General features: G+C 42.4%; 2 protein-coding genes across 6 annotated transcripts; both read right to left on the reverse strand.

Annotated features, from left to right (window-relative positions):
- Positions 1 to 1,811: 1,811 nt before the first annotated feature.
- Positions 1,812 to 16,614, reverse strand: zgc:136858 (uncharacterized protein LOC678543 homolog). Of its 4 annotated transcripts, XR_007195142.1 has the most exons (21): positions 15,882 to 16,496; positions 15,664 to 15,775; positions 15,273 to 15,447; positions 14,933 to 15,044; positions 14,435 to 14,541; positions 14,088 to 14,214; positions 13,728 to 13,848; positions 12,347 to 12,432; positions 11,778 to 11,908; positions 11,590 to 11,649; positions 9,459 to 9,522; positions 9,276 to 9,370; positions 8,939 to 9,067; positions 8,674 to 8,788; positions 8,424 to 8,561; positions 6,290 to 6,456; positions 5,846 to 5,928; positions 5,020 to 5,290; positions 3,659 to 4,154; positions 2,173 to 2,317; positions 1,812 to 1,916 (listed from the first exon to the last, which is right to left on the reverse strand). XR_007195142.1 is itself a non-coding variant. In XM_048257929.1 (19 exons), exons 2-19 carry the CDS (start codon positions 15,946 to 15,948, stop codon positions 5,092 to 5,094), a joined length of 2,088 nt encoding a protein of 695 aa, XP_048113886.1. In that variant the 5' UTR covers positions 15,949 to 15,964; positions 16,534 to 16,614; the 3' UTR covers positions 4,340 to 5,091. The 4 variants fall into 4 exon arrangements, 3 of the variants coding, with proteins under 3 accessions (XP_048113886.1, XP_048113885.1, XP_048113887.1); XM_048257929.1 differs by lacking the exons at positions 1,812 to 1,916; positions 2,173 to 2,317; positions 3,659 to 4,154 and adding an exon at positions 16,534 to 16,614 and having other exon boundaries at positions 4,340 to 5,290; positions 15,882 to 15,964; XM_048257928.1 differs by lacking the exons at positions 1,812 to 1,916; positions 2,173 to 2,317; positions 3,659 to 4,154 and having other exon boundaries at positions 4,340 to 5,290.
- A 33-nt stretch (positions 16,615 to 16,647) lies between these two features.
- Positions 16,648 to 22,922, reverse strand: LOC125303321 (interleukin-17 receptor A). 2 transcript variants are annotated; one of them, XM_048257012.1, is made up of 12 exons: positions 22,717 to 22,922; positions 22,591 to 22,615; positions 22,344 to 22,496; positions 22,093 to 22,217; positions 21,727 to 21,856; positions 21,471 to 21,518; positions 21,123 to 21,277; positions 20,622 to 20,708; positions 20,376 to 20,493; positions 20,065 to 20,175; positions 17,212 to 18,146; positions 16,648 to 17,141 (listed from the first exon to the last, which is right to left on the reverse strand). In XM_048257012.1, the coding sequence occupies exons 1-12, from the start codon at positions 22,804 to 22,806 to the stop codon at positions 17,136 to 17,138; spliced, it is 1,983 nt and encodes a 660-aa protein (XP_048112969.1). In that variant the 5' UTR covers positions 22,807 to 22,922; the 3' UTR covers positions 16,648 to 17,135. The 2 variants fall into 2 exon arrangements, with proteins under 2 accessions (XP_048112969.1, XP_048112968.1); XM_048257011.1 differs by having other exon boundaries at positions 16,648 to 18,146; positions 20,424 to 20,493.
- Positions 22,923 to 24,377: the final 1,455 nt, after the last annotated feature.

A 24,377-nucleotide genomic window follows, 5' to 3' on the forward strand; every position in this document is an offset into this window, starting at 1 on the left:
CCATCACATACACTAACTGGGGGGAGGGCGAACCTGATGGACCAGGAGACACATGTGCTATGAAATATGACGAAATATGGACTGATGCATTTTTTCCATAGTGACCGAGTTTATTTGTTTTGATGGTGAGTAATTTTGCATGGAATGCTTTGGTTACAGTGACATTGACTGTGTTATGGTGTGCTATGTTTTAATTGGTTAGTTTGTGTTTTGAAAGAATCCTGTAGAGTGGTTGCTTCCATTGAGGTTTTTGTAGCTTGTCACAAAAACAATCTCGGTCATACAATTGCGGGGTTTTGTTTTACAACAGAGAGTAACGGCAAATACATTGCCGTGGACATCAAGAAGCCATGGCATGAAGCTCAGCTTTATTGCAGGGCTAACTACACTGACCTAGCTCCTATTCCAAACTCAACTGTAGAAAAGGAAATCGAGAAAATAGCAGGACCATACTGGTACTGGACTGGCCTCTTCCAGGATAACTGGGAGTGGTCAGACAAACGGCAAATGTCTTCCTTCCGGTACTGGATGTCTGGGAAACCAGACAACTACGGCGGTGAAGAGGGCTGCACAGCAATAGATATGAGCAATGGAGGCCTATGGGATGACCTGAGCTGTAACAACAATCTGCCCTTCATCTGTCTGGGAGGTGAGTCCGAAGTTTAGAAAATATTGCATTCACTTTTTGAGTGCACTGATCCAACAATCTGAAATAATATAGTATAGGTAACTGGGCAGTGGCAGTGCAGTGTTTTAGGAGCTGGGCTAGTGTAGTGGAGCTGGGCTAGTGTGCAGTGGTAGTGTAGTGGTTAAGGAGCTGGGCTAGTGTGCAGTGGTAGTGTAGTGGTTAAGGAGCTGGGCTAGTGTGCAGTGGTACTGTAGTGGAGCTGGGCTAGTGTGCGGTGGTAGTGTAGTGGTTAAGGAGCTGGGCTAGTGTGCGGTGGTAGTGTAGTGGAGCTGGGCTAGTGTGCAGTGGTAGTGCAGTGGAGCTGGGCTAGTGTGCAGTGGTAGTGTAGTGGTTAAGGAGCTGGGCTAGTGGGCGGTGGTAGTGTAGTGGTTAAGGAGCTGAGCTATAGACCAGAAAGTTGTGGGTTCAATTCCTGGCTTCCACCGTTCCACCTTGAGCAAGGCACTTAAACTCCAAGTTGCTCTGAGGACAATGTAATCCCTTGTAATAAAGTTGACATATGTAAGTCACTTTGGACAATAGTATCTGCTACATAAATAAATGTAAATGTTATCTCTCTATAATAACATAATAACAACTATATATATAGTCAGTAGTCCTCTTAGGTGGGTCTGCTGCACCAGTGAGTACTTGTGATTCTGTGACACTTCAGAGGGAAAAAAGCAGATTGTTCAGGTGACGTTTTCCTCTGTTGGAGATCTGCGCTTAAATGACCTGTCAGTGGCCATCCTGGAGCAGGTTAGTGGCCTGAAGTGAAACACAAGCACAATGAAATGATTGGCCTTTGATATGACGGCACATAGTGGCCTTTGATATGACAGCACATAGTTGCCTTTGATATGACGGCACATAGTTGCCTTTGATATGACGGCACATAGTTGTCTTTGTTTTGTGTAATTCCACAGTATTGTTTTATATTCCAATATGCAATTCTAATTTTACTTTATGATGCATGGTACGGTTTCTAATATTATTTTAATGACAATGAGGGTTATCCATTTAAAGTTGATATCACACCAATGCACATGAAAGTATCCTGTATCTGCACAGGATTATCATCTGAATTTGCTATTGATGATGGAGAAGTTTCTGTTGTTTTTCAGATCAAGTCCAAGCTGATTGCGAGTGGACTGCCTCCGGACATCAGACTGACGTGGAGGAGGCAGAGTGATGGGAGGCTGTTTAGGCCCAGACAATGACCACTTGTAGTCACTCACTGGACCAGACTCTAAAACATAATGTTTTGCAATTCCAGAAGTTATCTTTTAGCTTTTAAACAGCATTGTAATGTGCAAAGAGAATGGGGATAGTGTAGGGTTTTATTTGCGTATTACATTGATAGACAGATGAGCTAGATAGAGCTTATTAAATCACGGCACATGCCTCTGCTTGTAGACGGCCTTTTATATCTCAGTTACAACAAATGACTTAATACTTTTCCTTAGCTTGCTGTAGCTTGTGTGTGTAGAACTACAGTATCTAACCTTTTGGTGTGTTGACACCCAGAGATTGTGACGGTGTGAGGACCAGAAATGCAAACTGGTACCCAGAAGCAAACAATAAAGACATGTCAGAGGGCATCGATGTTGATGACTCTTCTTTCACAGTAATGTCACATTATTGGCACCCCTGGCAAAGATTAGTAAAAAAGATTAGTTTATAAGAAATGTCTTTTGGTGAGTTATCTGAATTGCACACTGTAAATCTAAACTTGAAAAGCAAAGCACATTTATTTAAAACCTCCCTTTGCCAGTAAAACAGCAGCAACAAATCTTCTATAGCATTTTATAAAGGTTTGTAGAATACGGAGCAGAGAATTGCAGACCATTCCTCTAACAGGATTGGTTCATCCAGGGTCATGGGTCCTCTATTACAATACATGTTTACACAGTGCAAGTTCTTTGTTGTTCTTTTTAGATTAATTTGTTACTTATTAATTTATTGTTACTAGATGCCTGCCATAGTTGAAGAGGATATCCACCATGTAATATTTTGTATTTTTTAAATAAAAAAAAGTGGAAAATGTCTGTTGTTGAACTGCATGGCATTGCACAAGTAGTGATGTCTTTGTCTGAAGTGGCACGTGAAAGACAAAAGGTCAAATTTAAACTCCAATTGACTGATGGCTCTGGGGTTTGCATTTAGACTAAAATGAGGCTCTCGGGATGAGCTGCGCCTGTGTCTGCCAGAGAGGTGGGACTACACTGGGATGGTGGATGGGTGTGTTGTAGTCAAGTCACTATGCCTCGAGTCTGAGTCTCCAGTATTCAAGTCCGAGTCGAGTCACTATTAAATGCAAAACTGACAACCTTGGGGGCATTCATGTCTCCAGGCATTTGGTGCCATTAAAGTTAACGTCCATTATTATAGGAACATGTGTGTTCACAATGCTCTGGAGATGTCATGTCATGGAGAATGGTGCCATGCGATGCACTATGTTCAGAACAAAAAGACTTATTTTGCTTCGATGGTGAGTAACTTTGCACATCAACATGAACAACTTTGAATTGCACTTACATTGATACATATTTATTGTCTGCAATATTTAATTATTGCATTTGTGTTTAATTGCTGCATATGTGGTTTTTGCATGTGTTTATTTGCATTTGGTGAGCTGTCATTTACATTTCATGTACTTATTCAAAACAATCGGATTCAAAACAAATGCAACTCCCAGATCCTCTTTTCAAGATTGCTTGAAAAGTTAAGAGGCCTGTCAAGCTGTTCCCTCCACATGTACAGTGTAGGCCTGTATTCTGTTGTATTCTGGAATATGTCGCTTGTATCTCGTCTCTTACTCCTCTTGCATTTTGCTTTACCACAGAGAGAGTGATGGCGCAAAACCTGTTGGAAACATTGCCATGCCATAGCCCCAAGCTCAACATTGCAGGGAAAGCTACACTGACCTTGCTTCTATTCCAAACTCAACAGTTGAAAAGGAAATAGAAGGAAGGATATGGACATACATACTGGACTGACCTCTTCCAGGATAGCTGGGAGCAGTCAGACAAATGCCAAATGTCTTCCTTCCGGTACTGGATATCTGGGAAACCAGACAACTATGGCAGTGGAGAGGGCTGCACAGCAATAGATATGAGCAATGGAGGCCTATGGGATGAGTTGAGCTGTAACAACAATCTGCCCTTCATCTGTCTGGTACTGACAAGTCACACATTTGTGTGTACTTCACTCGACTGACTCAATGCATTACTCATGGCTCAATTCCATTTGTTTCATCTGTTCTGGTGTTACTGAAACTTGGGGTTGTTTCAAAGCTTTTAGCATGAGAAAAAAAAAGAGTAAAAGAGTCATTAGTTCTTTGAGTGTGAAGTTCTGATGAAACTATTGTGTCGTGTTTAATCAGAGCAGAGCTGACAGACTGGGCTGCCTCCAAACATCAGGCCGAAGAGGAGGACACAGAGGGATGGGATGGTGTTGAACACCTGGTCAAAGGATGAACTGTAGTCTGAAATTGAATTCATGTGAATGAGATGGTTGAAACATATTTTTGGGGAACCTTTAGGATCAATAACACTATTTGACAATAATATTTATTAATATGTTAATCATAACACTTACTGTATGTTTATTAATATGTTCACCATAAAAATGACACATTGAAGGAAAGAATGTAACTTTCTTATCTTTCTATTGATTGATTAGAATGTGTTTTATTTCTTTCGACACCATAGGGTGTGTTTAGGAAACCCATAAAAGACATGAAATTAGAAGACCAAAACATTTGATCAGAAAAAGTCACGTGTCAGTCACACAAGTAATGCTGAAGAGTGAACCTCTAGTATTGCACATCCCACTGCACTAGAGAAACACCCAGCGCATGTTAAAGACACTAGAATGGATTAAAACAGGAGAAACACCCAGCGCATGTTAAAGACACTAGAATGGATTAAAACAGGAGAAACACCCAGCGCATGTTAAAGACACTAGAATGGATTAAAACAGGAGAGAGTTATGGGCAAAAAGATTTTTTCCAATGATGCTCAAATGTTTGGCCCTCCTTGTTTCTTCTTAGTCAATCATATGTTAATCATTTATCCATTCCTACTACACATATAATTAACTTTTGAAGCATTATCATATAGTTTATGTACTTTTAAGGCAGTATATTATGCATATATTTGGTGAAGAACTGGGCTTCAATTCTGTGAAACAATACAGGCCTGAGGCAGGACTGCAATGCAATGGTCAATACAATCTCAAACTCAATAATACTGTGATGAAGCGGTTGCTTTTTGTACAGCATGATTAAAAAGCAATCCTTACGTGAAACACGCAAATGCTCCTTAAATTGTAAAAATGTAAACCTCAACCTTGCTGAAAAGAGGGGAACGTCAGGCTGCTCGGGTGGAGACGGGACGGTGTGGAGCGGTGCGGTGTCCCTCTCACGCCTCCATCCACAGGCAGGTGGGCTGGGGCCACGGCTGGGGGTGGGCCTTCAGTGGGTGGACGACGTCGAGCGTCAGCATGGGGGCGATGGGGTGGGGTGAGGCCAGGGAGAGCCGTGCCGCCAGGAGTCCCATGTGCACGCAGGCGTGAGTGTCCCAGCCCCGCAGAATGCCCACCATCATCCCCCCCGCAAGGCTGGTGGACAAGGCCACATATGAAGCTCTCACACAGCACAGCTCAGATGATACACACTCACACCCCCCATAAAGGCACATATGAAGACTCATACTCATAGCTACAACAGCCAACACCCCCATTAGGGCCCATATGAAGCTCACACACGGCACAGCTCAGATGATACACACTCACAGCTACAGTGAATAGTCACTCCAACTACATTATTTAAAAGGGACACTATTCAAATCCACTGAGATGTTGAGATTATTATTATTATATTATTACCACAGCAGTGCAAAAGTTGAATATATTTTCTATCTTCTGCTTTACTGTGCCAAAAGAAAATATATTTAGATTTTCCAGCATTTTTGAAATAAATAAATAAATGATGAAATGGACGTGCTTATTATATAATTTTGAAAACATCTACTTTTTTTCAAAATGTGCCTAAAGGTTTTGCATGGCACTGCATAATATACATATTAATAAAATACATATTAATACATATTTCTTCATCACAGCTTTGGTGCCTTTATTGATGTCTTGGGCCTTTGGTGTCCTGGAGTAGCTTACCTGTCACCGGCTCCAGACACATTCACAGTGTCGTCTGCGGAGACGGCCAGAGCAGGGTAGTGAAGGGCACACATACGTCCCTTCTGAAATACAGAAATCAAACCATCGTCACAATTACAGACATCAAACCATCGTCACAATTACAGACATCAAACCATCGTCACAATTACAGGACCTCCAGACTTTCATCCCCTTCCCACCACTGCTCTGAATCTGTCCTCACCATCCCCTGATTCACTGCTCTGAATCTGTCCTCATCATCCCCTGATCTGTCCTCACCATCCCCTGATCTGTCCTCACCATCCCCTGATCCACAACGTAATTACACTGACCTAAGCAGGGGGCACAGGGAGCAGACTGAATGTCCATATCCTATATCCTTTAATATCTGTAGCATGCCCAGTGTCCTGTTGAGATTTGGCTGGCCGTTTGAGGCCTCCTCACCCTTCTGTGTCTCCTGGGCTGCAGGTTGACGGAGCCTGCTTCATGCTCCCCACACAACAGCACTCCCCTTGGGCCCAGCGTCACCACCACACACTGCAGGTGCTCCAGCAGGGGGCGAGAGAGAGACGCAGCGCAGCTCAGCAACTCCTCCAAGGACTCCGGCAGCACTGAGGGGAGAGGGGGGGGATCAACTCCGTCACTTCAGACGGACATTTTAGCTCAACTCAGAGATTTTACTTAATTTCTAGTAACTACATGGGGCTTGGCTGCACCAACATTATAATATTTTTGTTACATAAGGTCTCCTCTGCATTGTGGCTTCAATGTTATTCCTCATTTTGTTGCTTTGGATTTTAAAACCATCTGCTAAATGAATAAATGGGAATGTAGGTGTAATATGGTGTCGATACAAGTGCCTATAAAAACTATTCACCCTCCTTGGACATTTAAAAAAAATATAAAATGGAGTCTGTTGTAATATACCATCTCACTGCTAGATGGGAGAATTTCCCCCAAGAGTTAACCCATGAATTGATAAAATGTAGCTTGTGTAAGTGTAACTGGAAAAATTGACCCCAGGGTCTCTTTCTGCATTAAAACACATCAAATAAGCCGTGGAGACAGAGCTTGCTCCGGTATACGCTATAGCCCCAAATCACAAACAGTGGATTAGCTAAGGGCGGTGAGCTAAACACTTCCCAAATAGCATCTTTTAACCATTAATACTGTTCAAAACAGCACCAAACCTCTTCAGTAGCTTGAAGAAGCACCAACAACACAGTTAGTTAACCCAGAGTTTATTACAGAAGACTGTTAAGAACACTTACCAACTGTCCCCCTACCAGCTCCTCCAACCCCAGCACGGAGAATAGATTAACCAAACGTGACAGTACAACCAATCCTTGCCATACTGGGTTGGAGAAGCTGGTAGGGGGACAGTTTGGTGGGGTGGGGAGGGGTTGGGGTTGTGTCAATGGGGTCAATTTTTCATGGGAGTTACACTTTATTGAGTGATTGAGTGATGCTAGTAGTCTCACAATTAGTGAAATGGATATCGCCTGAATGCATTAATGTGTATAGTATAGTAATTTTAGAGAAACCTGTGTCTGGAAGGTCCAGTCACTGATTAAACAGTATTCCTGGCTATAATTCCACCATGAAGACAAAAGAACACTCTAAACATATCAGAGAAAATGTTTTTGAAAAGCATAAATCAGGGGAATGATACAAAAAAAATTCACTGAACATCCCCTGGAGTGAAATCCATCATTAAGGAATGTAAGGAATACTGTACGGCACAAGTGCAGATCTGCCCAGAGCAGCCCCAGGTAGTCACCACAAACTGGTGGGGGCACCTATGACCACTCTGAAGGCGTTAAACACCAAGGCCCCTATGAGAACTCTGAAGGCGTTAAACACCAAGGCCCCTATGAGAACTCTGAAAGAGGTAAGAGCTTCAGCAGCTGAGGTGGGAGAAACTCTCTGCATACTAAAAACTATTGCCTGAGTTCTTCACCAGTCAAAGCTCTATGGGTGAGTGGCAAAGGTCTTATGAAATCTTGACTAAAGTTTGCCCACAGCTAGTTTGCCGGACACCAAACACTGTTGAACTGGTCAAGACTCCATTTATAAAAGCAGTAAAATGGGAAATATCCAAGGGTGAATACTTTTTATAGGCACTGTATCTATAGAACTTTTTATAAATTAACCATATACATTTTAAAAAAAATAAATAAGTCTTTGTACAATATCCATACACAGCCTGTGTCAGGAACCCCAGTGGAGAGGAGAGGCTGGTGCAGACTATGAGGACATGTACAACACCCTTGCAAGTACCTATCTATCTATCTATCTATCTATCTAAGTTACAGTAACTATTCATAGAAATGTATGAAAAAATATGCAATATACAGTAAATCACCACAATTATCTACGGTATGTGACACACATTGTCATATGGACAGAATACTACATTTCAAACTGGCACTTTCACCATCAGGTCAGAGTCTGTCCTTCGCACACTCCCCTCGCACGCCTCGCAGCACAGGCTGTTTGTTCCTGCGCTGCTTATCAGCTTCATCATCCTGTGCACAGGATCCTTGCTAGCGCTAGCGTGAGAGGAAGAGACACGCACCTGTAGGAGTCGGCAGGCCTAGCGTGCGGTTCATGGTGCAGAGCTCAGCGAGGTTGGGGGAGGTGTAGGTCAGAGCCTTCCAGCTGTCAGACAGGAAGGGCTTACAGGCCTTATCAGCATCTGTGGGCTCGAACCACACTGCAAAACACATCCATACACACTTAGCATGAGCTGTTCTGAAAACTAGCGGTTAGCTCGTCACCGTGGGCCTGTGACACCTGGCTGTGCCTGGGGTTTAGTTAGCGTGTACCTGGGACAGAATGTTTGTTGCCCACGGAACAAACGTAGTTGATGGTGGACACAGGAAGGTTCCCATCGACACACATGAGAGAGGCAGCTGAGAGTTGCTCTTCGTAACGGGACACCTGTGAAAAGAAAAGAACAGTTGAATATATTTCAGTTTTAAACGGCTACTGGTGCGGGTGTCCTTTGTATCTGTTTATGTCTCAGTGGGTCTCTGTTCCTCTCTGATTTCGTGTTTGTTGCCCAGTGCCACTGATGTATTGACCACTCACATTCTGCTCTTTGATGTGCTGATGGATGTCCATATCGCCCAGGCCCAGGCTCAGCTCTCCACTCTCCGTGAGGACCGCACAATAGGTGGCCGTCCTCTGGTCCTTCACTTGTGCCACTCCACTGGTGTTCTGAGGTGTCAAGAGTGACAACATTTTATTAGATACAGGAAGACTTCCAAAACCAATATATAGCACACTGTGTCTGCTAGCGCACACCCACACACACATATTCCCGCATGTGCTATTTGTTTGTTTCCATAACAAGTAGATCATGTGTACACACACACACACACACACACACGCTTGCACACCCTGGGCTGTTCCCACGCATACCCACCATATGCTTGCAGTAGTTGAGGACAGCATCACCGTGTGAGTCTGCTCCAACAGCAGAGATGAAGAGGGCTTCTTGGCCTAGTCGACTCAAACAGTCTGCGAGACACCAAATCAAAATATGAAATCACTCAGATCCTCCAGTGTATGTGTCAACAGCGGTCAGAACTGCATAGATCATACTGACCGGCAATATTTCTGCCAACTCCTCCAAATGACTGACAGACACTTCCTGGGTTTGTCTGACCAAACTGCAAAATAAAAATCCACATGCACAGACCAGGGAAGCATGTAGCACTGTTTTTTTATCATCGCAAATAAAACCTTCTCTTCTAAAAATCAGCAACAATTAGATTGAAATATTATATACAGTGGTGTGAAAAAGTGTTTGCCCCCTTCCTGATTTCTTTTTTTTTTTTTTTTTTGCATGTTTGTCACACATAAATGTTTCAGATTTAAATATTAGTATACAAATTTAAATATTAGTAAAACATAACACAAGTAAACACAATATGCAGTTTTTAAATGAAGGTTGTTATTATTAAGGGAAAACAAAATCCAGACCTATGGCCCTGTGTGAAAAAGTGATTGCCCCCTAAACCTAATAACTGCTTGGGCCACCCTTAGCAGCAACAACTGCAATCATGTGTTTGCCATAACTTGCAATGACTCTTTTACAGCGCTTGGGAGGAATTTGCAGAACTGTTGTAATTCAGCCACATGGGATGGTTTTTTAGCATGACCTGTCCTGTCGGTCATGCCTGTCGGTCATGCCACAGCATCTCAATAGGATTCAGGTCAGGACTTTGACTAGGCAAATCCAAAGTCTTAATTTTGTTTTTCTTTAGCCATTCAGGTGGACTTGCTGGTGTGTTTTTGATTGTCCTGCTGCAGAACCCAAATTCACTTCAGCTTGAGGTCACACAGATGGCCGGACATTTTCCTTCAGGATTTTTTGGTGGACAGCAGAATTCATGGTTCCATTTATAACAGTCTTCCAGGTCCTAAAGCAGCAAAACAGCCCCAGGCCATCACAATACCACCACCATATTTTACTGTTGGTATGATGTTCTTTTTCTAAAATTCAGTGTTCTCCTTTAACGCCAGATGTAATGGGACACACACCTTCCAAAAAGTTCAACTTTTCTCTCGTCAGTCCACAGAGTATTTCCCCAAAAGTCTTGGGAATCATCAAGATGTTTTCTGGCAAAATGAGACAAGCCTTAATGTTCTTTTTGCTCAGCAGTGGTTTTCGTCTTGGAACTCTGCCATGCAGGTAGCCTAGAAATCTAGACGCACCATAGCCGCAGTAAATGTTATTTGTAGCCTGGGTAGTCTAGCAACTCTCCGTTGGCTTGCGAGCTAGAAAAATCAAACTTCGATCAGGTCAATCACATTGTGTATAGAGTTGGCTTAACATAATGACGGCAGAGTTGAGGCGGTTTCGATGGATGCTGCTGCTGGCGAATAGCGGCCTTTGAGTAGAGGGGTGGGGGCAGGGTCAAGCTGACAGGAGTTGGACTTAGTAATGATGTCAGTGATGGTGAGGGAGTCAGTAGCGGTGAAATGAGAGAGCTGAGGGCCCAGAGAAGGAGGAGAAGAAGAGAGAGAGATAGCATTGGGGTTGAAGGAGTGGTAGATTTGGCTAATTTTATCATCAAAGAAGTGTAAGAAGGCCTGGCACTGCTCAGGGGTCTTAGGACAGGCAGTGACAGAGGGTTTTAGGAGTTTGTCCACAGTCCTGAATAGGGTTTTTGGCCTGGACATGGAGGAGGTTATGAGTGATGAGTAGTAGTTTGAGTGGACAGCAGTGAGGGCATTCCTATATGTCTGAATATGTTCGGTGTAAAGCATGGAGTGAATTGTAAGGCCAATAGGAGCATTGTAAGGCCAGTAGGAGATAATGGCTCTAACTGGTTTTCTGGAGTCCCAAAGCTTTAGAAATGGCTTTATAACATTTTCCAGACTGATAGATCTCATCTCAATTACTTTCTTTCTCATTTGTTCCTGAATTTCTTTGGATCTCCAAGTTATGTTTTAACAGGGGGGGGGGAGGACACTTGTTCACACAGGGCCATGTAGGTTTGGATCCCCCCTTAATAATAAAAACCTTAATTTAATAGCTGCATTTTGTGTTTACTTGTGTTATCTTTGTCTTTTATTTAAATTTGTTTGATGATCTGAAACATTTAGGTGCGACAAACACAGAAATCAGGAAGGGGGCAAACAGTTTTTCCACACCACAGTATATTTAGTGTTATTATATTATGAAATAAATCTTCAAATTGAAGCACTCATTCGAGTTCCTTAAGCCATACCAGTAACTGTTTTGTTTTTCCTTTTGCAAGGAAGTCCACATTCACTCCACCAATAACAATCTGTGAATAGAGAAAAGTCTGTGTAGCTAACACACTGCATTTACAAAGGGAGGTAACAAAAGAGGACAGTCATTCTGTATTTAGCGTGTCATTGGTTATTTTTGACTCTTCTCATGAGATCCACTCACAGCATTGGTGCCCAGGCTCGTCTCCCTCTTGCCCTTCCTGCTCAGGACGCCATCTTTCCTCCGACTGCATTGTGACAGAGCGCATGCGATCTGGCTGCCCACCTTGGCATTATTATGAATCAGAGCTATGTCTGTGGTAATAAAGTTAAGGAAACACCCATGTGCAGTAAAACAAGTGACATTATGCAAAATGTGGCCTTTCTCCTTTTGTGATTTTTTTTGTTTGGCCCGGCACTCTTTAAAACAAAAAGAGACCAAGTTAGGCTTTCTCCTACCCTTTAAAACAAAAAGAGACTGAGTTTGGCGCTCCTACCCTTTAAAACTAAAAGAGACTGAGTTTTGCGCTCCTGCCCTGAATAAAAAAAAAACATCCTGCAGCAAGAGTAGGCCTACTGCAATGATCTCGCCACACATCTCCAATAACACCTAACCGAGTAACTGCTTTATGGCTTATTACTGCTCAAACCAACAACTGTAAAAAAGTCAGTATATTTACGTTTACAGAGCCAAGAGCCCCTTTTATACCATCATTGTTTCAAATCTTAAAGAGTGTGACTAACATTGGATACTAGCTTGAAGCGATTTCCCTTGAGTCAGTTCATTCACCCTCTGTAAGATAAACGGCGTCACTTCCCGTCCAGTAATGCCTTTTGAGCTGGGAACACAGATGAGGGGAGGTGAGGAAGGCTTAGAGGCTTAAACTCTAACGGCTCCTACACACAGCTGCGTGCGTTGCGTTGCTGGAGACGCATCTCATTCACTTTACATGGGCTCACGTCATCCGTTGCCGAACTGACTTGTGGGTCCGTTGCGTCGCGTTTCTCCCGTTGCTCGCGTTGAGAAGTTCAGCTGTTGCTGCACCGACAGACGGCACCGGCCAATCAAGCCAACCAACGGACGGCACCAACCAATCAAATTACGGTTATACTTCAAGTCATTTGCATAGCTACCGTCGGGAACACCCACTGGCATGCGTTGACGGAACGCAACAGTGTGTAGGAGCCGGAACAGGGAGGCTACACCATGCACATAACTGGAGCAATCCGTTTAGTTGTGGAAAAATAGTTTTAGAAGACTGGTCGCAATTTTTTCGAATGTACAGTATGCACCGCCATCACATCTGGTGTTGGAATCTGGAAGCTAACTGTTGCAGCAGACGCTACGCTAACGGAACGCTTCAGTTACATGACCGGTGTACCCTTCCTGTAACACTTTCACCAAAAGAGTCATTTTTTTAGCATTTGTGAGCAATACGTGCTTAAGGCCATCATGATAAAGCAGCTGTAGAATGATCAGAAAAGTTCAAAGTAAAGGAAATGAGTCAGCAAACGATAAGAGCTCCTCTCTGAAACAGAGATAAACTAACTGGAGACGTGAATTACTAAAAGACTTTTATATTCAATAAGAATATTCAGAGATTAGCCCTCATCTGCTGTGTCAAGGTTTCACAAACATTACTGGCCCAGGGCCCAGGTTTTAGAGCCCCGATATGATCTATTCCATGACGTCTGCGGAAACATGGACCCATAATCTGTTGCAGAAACATGGACCCATGATCTGATGCAGAAACATGGACCCATGATCTGATGCAGAAACATGGACCCATAATCTGCTGCAGAAACATGGACCCATAATCTGATGCAGAAACATGGACCCATAATCTGCTGCAGAAACATGGACCCATAATCTTTGAGATGAAAGGTGTAAGGGGCGGGCCTGCCCAGCTGAGGGGTTACACATATTCTTATTTGACCACTAGATACTGTACATGCATTATTAACATTAGACTAAGATGTGTTTCCATGGACCTTATCTTCAAAAAAAGTGCTTATTATCAAATGCACTAGCAGTGAAAGTAGCCATTGCCATGCCATATCCTTGCCAGACCTCTTGGATGCACTATGTTCTTTGCCTCTGTGATGCTGACGGAGGCCTGACCATACCACTCACTTGGCCTCTGCAACAGCTCGCTGGACGGCGTCTTCAATCTCCTTCCCAGCAGCGGCGTGCTCCTCTGGGATGGGCACGGCCAGCAGAAGCCCGCTCCCCAGCCCCAGGGCGAGAGTGGCCCCTGGGAGAGGAGGCACAGAGAGAGGTAAAGAGAATATGGGACCTCTTCAAATGTAGTCTCACCTTCTCTACACAGGGACGTGGGACTGGGGGTAAAACCAGTACTGATTAGGATCTTGTGCTACGCCCCTGTCTCTACAACTCCACAACTGATCCTGAGTCACTTTGCTTTTTTCCGAAATATGGAGAACATACTAAGTAATAAGTATAAAGGACAGGGGTGTGTGTGCGCAGACTTGCCTATCAGTTCAGCAGCCTCTTCAGGGTTGGAAACATGGTATGGAGATGTGTACCCACTCTGAGGAGAAAAGAATGCTGGGAAATTCTTTGAATGCCCATATGTGGCTACACATACTCCCTGTGTTTCCTATAAGAGACATGAGGATAGCAATGATAGTATGTAAATGTATAGAGTGATAAATATTTGATACACAGCAATAAATAAATTGACTCCTTTCACTAAAGGTAAAAATACTTAACAAAAATACTAAACAAATACGAAACATAAAAATGATTAAATTTTTTCCATGGAAAAAAACACACTATGCTTACGTTCTTAATCCTTAAATACTACCTGGTTTACACACCAAAAATTCCAAGGTGCGCCCGATGTCCAAGATCGACTTTACCCCCGCAGAGACTACAGCGATGGGCGTACGGCCGAGTTCTGTGAGATCGGCACTTATATCTAAAGCTGGATGGAGTGAAAGGTATGATCAATTTTACACAACATATTTAGAGAATACCAATTCATGCCATCTGTGGGTACCCGATCCGTGCCGTCTGGACTATTAAAATCGATACTTTCTGGTCGAGCATTACGCACATTCGCAGAACGTATCGGGCAGGTGGCACAGGGCGGGTACCCATGCCATCATTACTGTAAGTGTTCAAAACAGGGGTGCCAGGGGGGCGGGTACCCATGCCATCATTACTGTAAGTGTTCAAAACAGGGTGTGCCAGGGGGGCTAAAACTACAAAATGGCCATTGTGTGCATCATGTTCTGTGCACTCCCTGCATTGAAACCCTAAGGTTCAAAACCCATACATGCATCTGCAATTCAGTACTCTGTAGCATAACTTACTGTTTTCTCCATCTCTATGTACTCCTCCAACCCCCCCAGTCACAAAGACAGGAATCCCAGCGTTGTGGGCCGCTATCATAGTGCCAGACACGGTCGTCCCTCCAGAGAGACCCTGTAGATGCGTGTGATACTGTACAATCAGCTGTGGATGCACTTTATATCTCACATACTGTAGGTTAATCAGTCAATCACTTTATTTTTATAAAAATACTGTATATAGTAGATAGATAGATACTTATTGATTCCCAAGGGCAAATTCAAGTAAGCGATTGGATATATTTTTTAGTGTTGACTGCATTTCCTGGTTCCCCCAGGTCACTGAACCTTGTTTGGGGCCCACCTGGCTGATGACGTAAGGCAAGTCTCTGCGGGACACCTTGAGGGCAGTCTTGCTTTGGGACAGGAAGCCCAGCTCCTCTTCAGACAGGCCCACATGCACCTTTCCGTTCAGCACGCCCACAGTAGCAGGGACGGCCCCCTGGGCCCGCACTATGGCCTCCACCTCCTTAGCTGTGCTAAACACCCCAACAACAGACACACTGTTTTCATACATCTCTTTTCTAAAATTGAAGATTTCCCTTGATATACATGTAACATTATGTCCTCACAACACACCAATCCTACCACCTCGGCCACGTCAGCACCTTGCTCTCTCAGGTGTGAACATGCTGCTTGCTCCTTCAGGACAGAACATGTGTTTTGTTCTATAGCTATTTCTGTGCTTGACCCACCTCAGATTGTGAGGATAAGGCATCCCGTGTGTAATGATGGTACTCTCCAGAGCCACCACCGGTCTGCCCTCGGCCACCGCCTGGGACACGTGCGGGTGCACACTGAACGGACCTGTGCGGATTTGGCAAAGGTTTTCAAAACGTCTAAGTAGCGGGTTTACCATGTGTAGCCTGCATTATGTAAGCAGTTACCTGAAAGCTATTTCTTCTTCTCTCACCTTGACGGCCAGGTTTGCAAGAAGACGTAATACACCGCCGCAGGTGTTTCGACAATCCTCCCAGCATTCTCTTCTTTTTCAGGCTAATTTGGACAGCCATAGTTTAAGTTTATTTTTTTAAAAATGAACACACGACAGCCGCTTAAAGGGATGGTTGCAGCCTCAATTGGGAATTAGTTAGTTCCAACCAGTATCCCAGTTTCAAAAATGTTGCATGCTCCAGTTAACGCAAAGAAAGGCTTGCAGCCCATCATCTCCCTCGAATACCAATGTGTTCGATGTATGCTGGCTTGGCATGCATGGCAAATGGTTACCCCATGAACAACTAAAGACATTAAAGTATGCTGTAGAAATACAATAGTTGCCTATTTCCAATATATACCCCAGCACTGAGAAGTTTCGCTGACTTACACATAATAACGTTTCTCAACCGCCGTCTGAACAATCTTTATAGTCAATATGGATAAATAGCAACACATTGAGACGATAATGCTAAATAGGCTACTCTGATTGGAGGATTTGACATGGAAACGGAAACCTTTTGGGAATATAATCATACTGTTACTATGTATCATATCTTGTACGCTCTAATATCGTTAATAGAAACAAATGAAATACATTCGAATGTTCACGGATTCCCTGCATTGCTTACCCTCTGCTGCATGTGCCAAACTAGTGAACTTTGACCCGAGTTTGTTGGTTAGTTCGATGTTTGATCACTTGCGGCGTTTCGAGTTTGGACTTCAATAGAATGTTTCAACCCAGGTCAGGTGAAAAGGTAGCTTTTTATTGTTGATCATGGCAAATGCATTTATTCTTGCTTTGCTGTCTATGTACAATTTGAATAGGTCTGTGACACACATGAGCTTGAAAGCAAAAAACATTTATTTAGTACAAACATCCATGAACACACTTGCACCTGCACTGAATCACTTACTAATTACAAGATAGCTTCACACTTGGTTTTTAAAATAATGCATTACTATTACAAGACAGGCCTGGGAATATAGGCTACGCTTAGTTAATTTCACTCCATAGAGTAAGGTCATCAAGCACACTTGGACATGCAGAATGCTGATCTAATCTGCAGTGACGCGACTCACCCTAAAAACACAAGGACCCTGATGGTACATTCATCTGGAAGGATGAGTGACTAGAATGCACAGGTGTGACATTCAGCTCACAGTCATGCTGGAAATGTCCTTTATTTATTTTTATTATTACTTTATTTTTTTGTCCTGTGCGATTCTTCACTTACTTTGAGTTTTTCTGAACAAAATGCATGTGCAGTGAATAATTTGTTATTGTACCTTGAACAATCATTGTCTTTCAAATACACCTGGCACTGGGTGATCGCAGGAGAGACTGCTAACACAAGTTCATTAGCTGACGAGTATACATATGTGTTTTCTGTGTTGCTGCTTGCATAGGACACAGCTTGATTTAACTCCATATTGGTGAGGAGAGAGGATACCTCGCTGCCCTGGACCTCCTGAATATGGCTACACACACTCTCTACAGGAGGCTCGCAATCTGAGCCAATACCTTTCTCCCCTGTATGACCTACAAGCTCTTGATTAAACCAGTCAGGGTTGTCTAGCTGGTATGCCTGAAAAGCCTCAATGGCATCTCGCAGGGCCTTTCCGGTTGGACAGAGGAAGTAGTCGTCCTCTGCGATGCCGTAGATGTGCTTGACCCTGCCGGGCTCGTTCTGCTCCTGGTCCAGGATCCTGAAGACCAGCTCCTCGAAGTGCTTCATCAGCTTGTACTTGACCGTCATGTGGAAGAGTGAGGGCACGTCGGCCTCGCCGCTCACCTCCTCAAAGTACGCCACCATGTACCTCTCTAGAGATGCGGAGTGCACGAAGTCGGGCACGATGAGGGCCAGGGCAGGCATAAGCATGTCGCCCATGACGGACGCCTGGTCTTCGCGCAGCGTCACGGCGTGCCCGCTACCGCACATGGCCCTCCACTTAGCGGCCACGCCCCGCGAGCACAGGATGAGGATCTTGTCGGAGGGCGAGCGGCCGGCCCGCTCCCTGTGCATCTCCAGCCACTGGACCTTGCCGACGGCACTCAGCCAGGCCGAGTCCAGCAGGTCCAGGGCCACCTCGGCGCCGCACTTGGCCCTTAGGAAGGCGCACAGCTTCAGGATGATCTCCTTGTAGAGCGGGTGGTCAACGGAGTAGAGGATGAGAACTCTCTGGGTCCTCATCGGGATGATCTCTAATTGGTCGGTCTTGGGGCTTATAGTTGGGGAGAGATCTGTGGTGAGAGAAATCTCGATTAATCACGAATGTAGCATTCTATTATATTATATATTATATATATCTATTATAGTATTCTAGGGATCGATGACCAAATGTAGCATTCTATTATATTATATATTATATATATCTATTATAGTATTCTAGGGATCGATGACCAAATGTAGCATTCTATTATATTATATATTATAGTATTCTAGGGACAATAATGTAAATGTCATTCTTTCATAGTAGTAGATCATTTTAATTTTAACATAATTTCTTTTTATGGTGAAGGGGGGGGAGACATACAAACTGTTGATGGTGAAATAACCTGCTAATCAGTGTTGTAGTACTCCAGTCCGGTCTTGAGACCATTTTTGCTTACTTGGTCTCGTCTCGGAATTGAAAGCAAAAATACTCGGTCTTGACCTACATTGAAAGGATGTGGTAATTTTAGAGCGAGACCACAAGTCCTTTTCCACCCATTTTTTTGTAACTGTATATTTCATAGTATATATTCTAAAATATCCACCATTACAGATATTCTTATTTTAATACAAATTATAATATTGACTGGCGTTAAATTATATCCCGTGGTGCTGTGCTGCGCAGTGCAAAGGTTTTGAAAGGTACAATCTTTGCTATACTTGAGAGTTATTCTGGAGAGGGTTGAAGTAGCCTGACCTACGGTTTTGGCATAGTCTGTCATTCCAAGGCGTGCCTCTGGTTGTAATACGCAATTATTACATTTGGTTACTTGAACCACAATTCAACACCTTTAACTTTAATGAAAAGTTGACATCATGTCATTCAAAAAAATTTGACTCCAGTTAGTCTTAAAGTATTGTTCAGAAAATAAGTTTGTTAGACAAATGTGTGCTAAACTGCTCCTATAGCCAACAATCCCCACTCTACCCTTTGGGAATTTAACTTTTGAATAATGAATATATATATTTATCCCAATCCGTAAATTAGCTAAACACACTCAGCACACAGTGAACACAGTGAGGTGAAGCACACACTAATCCCAACGCAGTGAGCTGCCTGCTACAGAGGCGCTTGGGGAGCAGTGAGGGGTTAGGTGACTTGCTCAAGTGCACTTCAGCCATTCCCAAGGGCACTTCAGCCATTCCTACTGGTCGGGGTTCGAACCGGCAACCCTCCGGTTACAAGTCTGAAGCCCTAACCAGTAGGCCACTGCTGCCCCAAAGGCCACATCCGCCTACTTGGGTGATGTTAAATGGGGGGTTAAATGGGGAGTGTTAAATGTAAGTAAATCATGACAAACAAATGTTTTGGTCGGTCTCGATGCAGTCTTGACTACTTAAAGACTCGGTCTCAACTCTGTCTCGGCTGCATTTAAAAACCAACGGTCTCGGTCTCGACTTGGTCTTGACCCTTTAACACTTTGACTGCCGCGCTGTTTTCAGAACCTTTGGCCCAGAGTGCCAGCAATCTAGATCATTGTTGACGATTGTTGTAGAGCCACAGCGTATTCTGTTATGGCTCGTTTGAAAGGGGAGACTTTAAGCTCTCAGTGGGCACAAACCGTTTATTTCTTTATTTCCTGAGAAATCCCAAGCTAAACAGTGGCCTGTTTTTTTTCTAGAAATGGAGATATAGCGTCTTAAATGAAATATGAAGTGTTGCCTGTAAGGTTTCCGGGAAGTGACCTGGCAAGACTGCCACTGATTCAACCCAAAGCGGCAACCATCAAAAGGCGAGTTATGATTGTGCGTTTTCATGAGTTTTCAATCGTCATCTATTTCAGTTCTGTTCATCATAGAGTTCCCAAAATCGCACATAAGGTGTGTTAGAATGTCTATTTTCGCAATTTAAAAAAAAAACTAAAAACGCAATATTGCGTTTTAGGCACTCAAAGACAAGACAAGGACATATGCGGTCTCGTCCCCATCACTACTGCTAATACAAACCTCCATGAAAACACCTATGCAGCAAAACAGCAAGATAACCTCCAGACAGTACCACCAAAAGTTGTATAGGAATGATCCAAGCAAGTCTCTTTCTAGTAGGTAAGGAAGTGTCTAAAGGAGAAAAATACATCCGATGATATGTTTTATTTGTGTGCTTTGCAACATCACTTGCAGTATTATACTGCATTATGTATTATTGCAGGAAACCATTACATAATAACTATCCTGACAAGATACAACAATCTCCTGTTTTACAGTGATGTTCAGTGTGCCAGCACTGATTATTAACTTTATGTTGTTCATTTGTGTACCCATGTTTTTATTTTCCTTATATTGATTCCATACATTCATATCCTTACAGTTACAGATATTTATGTTGTCCCAGTGATTCACACAGTGTCTTATGCATCGCTCAGAAAATGGTGTGATCTGGTGGGAAAGCAAAAGACCCTCTCAGTCAAATATGTGTACTGTAAGGCCTGGACAAGATGCTACATCAACAGCATAAGAATCCAATAGGCTTGATGTAATTACCTAAAACTCAAAATAATACTCACCACAATAGACAATAGGCATGGTTCATTTGATTGAGTCAGCGACCGTAGGTTGAATGTGAAGGTTGTATTCAGTCTCTTCTGATTGGCCTGTGTTTCAAACACAACACAGATGGGGTTTTTTGTCAATAAACTTGTCACTCACTGAAGATGCACCTGCTAAAGGAGAAATCCAGAAATGGAACCACTGACCTTTATATATATATATATATATATATATATATATATATATATATATTTATATATATATATGAGATAGATGCTATGTATGTGGTTTTTGAAGGCTGTTCTCAGTGGACAGTGAAATATCATGATTCTAATTCTTGAATCATTTAAAAATATTCTTTGTCTGAGAAATGCATACAATTGCCTCAAATTAATACCTGTATGAGAATATTAAGAATACCATGCCATAGTACGGCAACTTTTTAATAGACATTCAGATCTAAATCTTGTAGCTCTAAAAGCGTTGTCACTGGCCAAAGCGTATAAACCAGAGGGCACCTTTTGAATGTTGTGAGAATCATTAAACGCTCTGCCGCTGATCTCAACTTTATAATTCTCAGAATATATCCACTTGTCAAAGCTTATCAAAATGACCAATTGGTTAAATTCACTTTGTGATTCAGTCCATGTGATGTTAGGCTGCCAAAGGCTTCCTGTAATACAAAAAAGGTGAACAAGGAACATTTTCTTGAGTTGACTAGAGATGGCATCATAGTATAGGGCTACTGGTGATAACTGACCAGGTCAACTTGTATCTTTCAGTTATGGATATGCACAGATTTGTTTACTTTAAACGGTGGTAAATACAGGACAACATTGAACCCTAGGGCTAGTGGTATAACTTACCTTGCTTAACACATACATCACTTTCTTTGATTGAGGAATTGTTGCAGTCTAGAAATGTGAAGATGAAAAGTGAGTGATTGTGTGTCATTTGTATCAGACAACACAAGCAATAGGGTACAAAATGCAATAGCAAATTCCTATCAGGCTCATGAATTCACTTTTATGCAAGAAGAAGAGATGGATACAGTATGTGCCAGGAAAGGTCCAATTCTACTGTCTAAAATTAATGAAACAAATACATTGTATGAATACCTACCAGGAATTGAAATGTCTTTTGTGATGGTGCAGGGACTATTTCTCTCTCCCTCTAGTTTGGGCAAGTGGGAGAAAGAGATTGAGTACTGGCACCCCGGGTCTACCACAACGCTGTCTGATGAGAATGACCACTGGATAAAAGCACATATGTAGGATTCATTAAAGTGCCCAACAGTGATAGTAAGCTCTGATCTTATAATGAAGTTTATGGCCTAATAGTACAACAATTCCAAATTAACACTATTGCTCTGTTATACGCTAACATTTATAGAACAATGCAAAACAGTGCAAAAAAAACTGAAAGACAGCAAATGCAAGCAAAAATAGACAGTGCAACGATCCATTTAAGGTTTCACATATTTCTTACAGGTTTGTATATTCGGTTGAGATTTGAGGTTAAGGTGTTGTTAAAAATGTAGCGAATGCAAATCCTCTGATTAGTACACTTCTCCAACACGGTCACTTCACTGCCTTGCATTTTCTTTATAGACGCTGAGAGGAGAGAATTCAACATTGGGATGCAAAACATGAGAATATATGACATATTTATGTATCAATGAAACCAATTATCTGCGTTATAATAGGATTTATGCATGTATAGTACATAGGTTATCCTACCATCGGACGGTGCTCTCCAGTGGAGAAGCAGAATAGGAGCAAGTCGGCCTTCCTCATCCGGTAGAATAGTCCAGCTGAGTAGCGGCTCTTCTGGGAATGACGTTGGGACTTCCATTCTGTCCGCTATTACCCAGCCCTCGCTGGGGCAGTTGTCTGAAGCGACGAGAAAGATTGCATCGGGATTGTATCCTATATAGCCTACTGGTTGTACGCATATGTTGAAAAGGTTTGCGTAAAATGTACTTACTTATATGGACTGTACAGTTTAGCCCCTGTCAGCAATATATTTGTTAATAACGTCAGAAGACAGTTAATTGAAAAAAAAAACACATACCGGTTTGAGATTCAAAAGTAGTCTAATTGCTCAGCCTACCTCTTGCATGCAGTTTGCAGGCTTCTGTAGTATTCGGAGTGATATGGCGAGTTGGGTTGCTATCAAAACAGTAAACAGGACAACAATCATAATTAGGCTACATCACTTACTCACAGAGTCGAAGTTCGCTATGTTACGGATGGGCTGGGCTGTGGTAATCACACTTTATTAACGCCACGGATATGAAACACGAACGCACTTCCTCCCAGATCTCACCTCACTGGAAAACAGGCTACCTAGAGTCACACCACACGTGTTGTTGAATTCATTCACAAAGCAGGCTGCGTCACTCTGCTGATTTTAATGGTCACACATTCAAATGAGAGAACTTTGCTTATCCTGTACTAAAACAATTCGGATGCGCTCATCATTCCTCTGCCCTAATTTGCTGCTATGGGGCGGGAATAGTCACTAGATGACAGCGAAAAGGTTATGGAATTTAGCAGACGCTTTAGTCCAAGCAACTTACAAAATAAAATAATACAGTAGTAAACATGCACTTTTAAAAAGTTGGTAAGACTAGAATAAGAAAATAACCATAACTAGAAAACGCAATTCCAGGGAATTACCAGTGCATGAAAATGCAAAACATATGGTGTGAAATATATTGTTAAAACAGATGATGTGCTAATTGGCAACCAACATGATGAGGTTTAATATAGTTGAAATGACTGAACTAGGTAGATGAGGTCTAATATAGTTGGAATGACTGAACAGATAGGTGGATGGTTTAAAAGGTTAAATTATTTGCTAGATAGACGAGGTTTAATATAGTTGGAATGACTGGACAGTTAAATAGGTGGATAGTTTAAATGGTTAAATTATTTGCTAGGTAGATGAGATTTAATATAGTTGGAATGACTGAACAGTTAAATAGGTGGCTAGTGTAAAAGGTTAAATTATTTGCTAGGTTGATGAGGTTTAATATAGTTGGAATGACTGAACTAGGTAGATGAGGTTTAATAATGGGAATGACTGAACTAGGTGAGGCTTAATATAGTCTGGCCACCTGGCCTAGGATTCTAATTGCTTAACGGCAGTCTTAATATAGCCATATTGTATGCTTAAAGCCTGAGACAGAGTATATAGTTTAAAAAATGTAGATGGTGTAATGGATGTTGATAGACAGAAAGTTGAATGGATGTTGATAGGCAGATTGTTTAATGGATGTTGATGGACAGTTTAATGGGTGGGTGATAACAGTTGGCAGAAGTCATAGTTGATAACTGACAGTTGAAATGGCTGAACAGTTAAATAGTTGAGTAGTTTAAATAGTTAAATTATTTAATAGTGAATTATTGTAGTGAGGACATTTATTTTGAAACAGTTGTGGGCAGAGGAAATAGTTGAACAGGATCTGTAGAGCCAGATTGTATGTTTAAAGCCTGAGACAGAGTATATGTAATGGATGTTGATAGACAGAAAGTTGAATGGATGTTGATAGGCAGATTGTTTAATGGGTGCAAAACTGCTAAAAATGATTAGCTAAGTTAGCTAAGTAACGTGGTTAGCATAGTTAGCATGCTAGCATGCTAGTTAGCATAGTTAGCATAACTGTTAAAAACGATTAGCTATGTTAGCTAAGTAACGTGGTTAGCATAGTTAGCATGCTAGCATGTTGGCATGCTAGTTAGCATAGTTAGCATAACTGCTAAAAACGA

Source organism: Alosa alosa, chromosome 11, assembly GCF_017589495.1.
Source record: "Alosa alosa isolate M-15738 ecotype Scorff River chromosome 11, AALO_Geno_1.1, whole genome shotgun sequence".
Lineage (NCBI taxonomy): Eukaryota > Metazoa > Chordata > Actinopteri > Clupeiformes > Clupeidae > Alosa > Alosa alosa.